This window comes from Neofelis nebulosa, chromosome 6 (assembly GCF_028018385.1).
Source record: "Neofelis nebulosa isolate mNeoNeb1 chromosome 6, mNeoNeb1.pri, whole genome shotgun sequence".
In the NCBI taxonomy this organism is placed as follows: Eukaryota; Metazoa; Chordata; class Mammalia; order Carnivora; family Felidae; genus Neofelis; species Neofelis nebulosa.
The window spans coordinates 23,719,445-23,724,235 of NC_080787.1; the positions used below are offsets into that span (position 1 = coordinate 23,719,445).

The window sequence follows — 4,791 nt, forward strand, 5'->3', positions numbered from 1 at the left end:
TGCCCAGAATTCGTGATCCCCAAAGACCACTAGGGAGTCGAGTCCGATGCAAAAGCAAAAGAGCCTTTATTTGAGCTAGCTCGAGCTTAATCCCCTACCTGCACCGATGAAGCAGTGAGATACCAGGGAGAGAGAGCGAGTTTCAAAAGCAAAAAGGTTTTATAGGGGTCTAGGGGCAGTTGGTGAGGTAATGGCTGTGGCCTCAGTCAATTGGCTGGGGAAGGGTCGTGGCCTCAGCTGATTGGCTGGGGAAGGGTTGGAGTCCTGTTACGCAGGTCGCTGGGCGTGTTTTGATCAGGAAGTTTGAACGGGTGAGCGGGAGGTTACTCAAGGGGAGGAGGCGCGATCTGAGGTTTCTGCGATTTTCCCAGAAAAGGGGTCATGTCGGGGACATAGTCACTCAAGGTGGAGGACACAGAACAAGATGGAGTTGGCCAGCGTAGGCCCGCCCTTTCATTCCCCCCCTTGTCATGTAGCTTAGGGACCCAATCAAGGGACCGGCTGCATTTATGGTGACAAGGGGAACAGAGTTTGGAGGTTTACGCAAAGTTCTGGGAAGCAAGTGTCCCTGGGGTGGTTCTGGGAGGTCTGATTAAGTATTGTCCCCGAGCTGGTGTCTATGATCTGCCAGGTGATGTTTTGGGGGGCGTGGGGACTCCCGGCAGCATGAGCAATGACAAGCAGAGTTAACAGAGTTACCAATATTAGGTGGGTCAAATGTGCTGTAGCTTGAGCTTGAGCGGGTTGTGTTGGTCCCGACTGACGGCCCATCGCGTGACGAAGTCCTTCCGGATCGAGGAGGGGTCCGCTGGCTGAACGTGGGTGTGATGGACTCAGGTCACGATGCCGTCTACTTTGAGAGCGGTGGGGGTTGTCAGCACCACGATGTAGGGTCCCTTCCAGCGCAGCTCGAGGGTCTCTCGGAGGTGCCTCTTGACGTAGACCCAGTCTCCCGGCCTGTACTGATGAGGTGTCGGGGTCTGGCCAGCCTCGTAGATGGCACGGAGGCGCGGCCAAATGTCCTCGTGCGCCCTCTGCAGCCCTCTTAAGGAAAGAAAAAGTTCTTGATCTTTAAACTCAGCAATAAGTTCAGCTTGAAGGCTGGGAATAACAGGGGGTGGCCTGCCAAACATGATCTCATAGGGAGTAAAACCCAGAGTGTAAGGAGTGTTTCTAACCCGGTAAAGAGCATACAGTAGGAGAGTCACCCAGTCCCCGCCAGTCTCCATGGTTAATTTGGTAAGGGTCTCTTTTAGGGTTCTATTCATTCTTTCTACCTGTCCTGAGCTCTGGGGCCTATAAGCACAATGTAATTTCCAGTTTGCCCCCACCGCCTTGGCTACTGCCTGTGTTACCTGTGAGATAAAAGCTGGTCCATTGTCTGATCCTACCATGGCAGGAAAACCATACCTGGGTAAGATGCCTTCTAGTAGCTTCTTAGCCACCGTCTGAGCCGTTTCATGCTTGGTTGGGTATGCCCAACCAGAGAAGGTGTCTGTAAATACTAAAAGATATTTATTACCATACTTTCCTGGTGTGACTTCAGTGAAGTCGACTTCCCAGTGGGCTCCCGGTCTGGTGCCTCTGAGCCTGGTTCCTTTTTTATTCGATGTGGCTCTCGCGTTGGTGAGTTGGCAGGTCTTGCAGGCAGATACAACTTGCTCTATTTTGGTGTCCTGTTGGTGAATCTTGATTCCGGCATGTCGGATTCAGTCTTTTAATTTTCGGCCCCCCATGTGAGTAGACCGATGCATGTGCTCTAATATTGAGACTCCTAGCCAGTCTGGCAGCACGAGCTCCTTGTTAGGTGTATACCACCATCCCTTTATCTCCGGGGCCATGGGGAGTTTCTTGATCCGCTGTAACTCCTCCTGGGAGTATTTGGGCTGGGCTGGTAAAACTGGGTCTCCCGGGTCCGGTAGTTGTATGGTCATGGTGGGGACTGAAGTAAGGGCTACTGCCTTGGCTGCCTGGTCAGCCTTTCGATTACCTCTAGCTACTGGGTTATCAGCTTTTTGGTGCCCTTGGCAGTGGATAATGGCTAGCTTGGCAGGAAACCATAAGGCCGTAAGCAGGTAAAGTATCTCCTGCTTATTTTTTATAGTCCGTCCTTCTGCCGTCAGTAACCCCCTCTCCTGATAAATTGCCCCATGAATATGAGCTGTGGCAAATGCACAACGGCTGTCTGTGTAGATGTTAAGCCGTTTTCCAGCTCCCAGCATAGGCGCCTTGGTGAGGGCTATGAGCTCTGCTCGCTGGGCTGACGTTCCGGAGAGTAGAGCCTCCGCCCATACGGTGTCCGTTTCAGTGATCACTGCTGCACCCGCATACCTGTGTCCGTCTCGCACAAAGCTGCTGCCATCAGTGAACCAAGTAGCCTCGGCATCAGGGAGGGGCCGGTCCGTCAGGTCCGTCCAGAATCCATGTACTTCTTCCAGGATTCCCACACAGTCATGTAGTGGAGCACCTAGGTCAGGGTCGGGCAGCAGGGTTGCAGGATTGAGGGCTGCACTGGGGTGGAACCGCACTCGTGGAGGGTTGAGTAGGAGGCTCTGGTAATGAGTCACACGTGTGTTGCTCATCCATCTATCAGGAGGCTGTTTCAGGACCCCTTCAATGGCGTGTGGGGTCGTGATCCAGATCTCCTGTCCTAGGGTCAGTTTGTCTGCATCCTTGACTAGGAGTGCTGTCGCTGCAATAATTCTTAGGCATGGCGGCCAGCCGGCAGCCACTGGGTCTAGTTTCTTAGGTAAGCCACTGGGTGGTTCCAGGGGCCTAAGGCTTGAGTTAGAACCCCTTTTGCTATTCCCTTATGTTCGTCTACAAAGAGGTGGAAGGGCTTCGTAATGTCTGGTAGGCCCAGGGCTGGGGCACTTAGGAGGGCCTTTTTTAACTGATTAAAGGCAGTTTCTTCTTTTTCAGCCCATTTAAATGTTTTCCCCTCTTTGGTAGCTTCATATAGGGGCCTGGCGATCTCAGCAAAACCTGGAACCCAGAGGCGGCAGTAACTGGCTGATCCTAGGAATTCCCTCACTTCTCTTCGGGAGGTGGGAGTAGGGATCTTTAGGACAGTTTCTTTTCTGGCATCTGATAACCGCCGCTGTCCACCCTCCAGGATATATCCCAGGTAACTTACCCTCTCCCTGCATATCTGAGCCTTCTTCGCAGATGCCCAGTACCCTAAGGCCCCCAGGGTAGCCAGCAGGTCCTGGGTCCCTCGCTCACAGTCTTTGGCCGTGTCGGCAGCAATCAGGATGTCATCTACGTACTGTAGAAGGGTGAGGCCAGGGTGCTCCCTTCTGTACTCACCCAGGTCCTCGTGTAGTGCCTTGTCGAAGATGGTGGGTGAATTTTTGAATCCCTGAGGTAGCCGTGTCCAGGTGAGTTGCCCACTGTAGCCCCCCTCCGGATCATGCCACTCGAAAGCGAACAAGGGTTGGCTCTAGGGTGCCAGCAGCAGACTGAAGAAGGCATCCTTTAAATCTAGTACAGTATACCAGACCCTGGAGGGCGCCAAGGAGCTCAAGAGAGTATATGGGTTGGGAACAGTTGGGTGTATGTCCGCGACCCTCTTATTTACTTCCCGGAGGTCTTGTACCGGCCGGTAGTCATTTGTGTGAGGCTTTTTGACCAGCAGTAGGGGGGTGTTCCAGGGAGACTGGCAAGGAACTAGTACCCCTAGGCTTTGTAGTCTCCGGACGTGTGGCTGGATCCCCTTCTGGGCCTCCTGAGACATGGGCTATTGTTTGATCCTTACCAGACTCTCTCCTGGCTTGAGCTCTACCAGGACTGGGGTCCTGTGAGCGGCTAGTCCCATCCCCGCCCCCGTCTCTGCCCAAACCGAGGGGAATTCTTGTAGCCATCTGTCTATATTATCCTCTCTCAGGAGCGCCTCCTGGTGGAGGCGGTATTCATCCTCCAGTTTCATGGTCAGGACCTGGATGGGGTGGCCCTTGCCATCAGTGACCTGAGGCCCCCCCTTGTCTGAAAGTTATCTGAGCTCCAATCTTGGTCAGTAAGTCCTGTCCTAACAGCAGATAGGGGCATTCTGGTATTACCATAAAGGAGTGGGATACCCGGCCCGTTCCCAAGTCTACTGTTCTTCAGGTAGTCCATGAATACTGGCTCATACCAGTTGCCCCTTGTAACCAGGACTTCTTGCTGGCTAGTTTTCCTTGTGGGGTGCGGAGGACCGAATGTTGTGCTCCGGTGTCAACAAGGAAGTCAACAGGGGTCCCCTCCATTTTAAGAGTTACCCTGGGTTCGGGGAGAGGGTCCGAACCCCGACTCCCCTAATCACTTAGTTCATCTAGCTCTAGGACTTTTACTCGATCAGTCTTGCTTCCCTTCCCGCCGGCCCTTTTCAGACAATCTCGGGCCCAATGCCCTATCTCCTTGCAGTATGCGCACTGATCCTTCTGCAGCCTCTGCTTCCCCCCCTTGGTGGTTCCTTTACCTTTTCTTGCGTCGTCTGCCAGCTGCTGGAGACGGCGGTCTCGTTCCTCGGGGAAGTCAGCAGTGGTAGTAGTATTCTGGCCAGGTCTCGAGTCTGCTTACTACTGCTGGCAGCAGCCATGGCGCGAGCCTGCTTGTCTTCAGGAGGCTCCCAGTTATTGTATACCTTTTCGGCTACCACCAGTAAGTCCTGCAGACTTTTTTCTCCTAGTCTATCTATTTTCTGTAATTTTCTCCTAATGTCTATGGCCGATTGGTTTACAAAGGCCATGATAACAGCTGCCTTGCTTTCCAGAGCCTCTGGATCCATGGGGGTATAGGTACGGAATGCCTCCA

General features: G+C 53.3%; 1 protein-coding gene across 1 annotated transcript; it reads right to left on the minus strand.

The window, feature by feature from the left end:
- Nucleotides 1-215: 215 nt before the first annotated feature.
- On the minus strand, nt 216-4,576 carry LOC131515364 (uncharacterized). The gene is given in 3 exon segments (XM_058736130.1): nt 216-1,688; nt 3,137-3,442; nt 4,457-4,576. Coding segments are annotated over 3 exon segments (1,401 nt in total). The 3' UTR covers nt 216-713.
- Between the last annotated feature and the right edge of the window lie 215 nt (nt 4,577-4,791).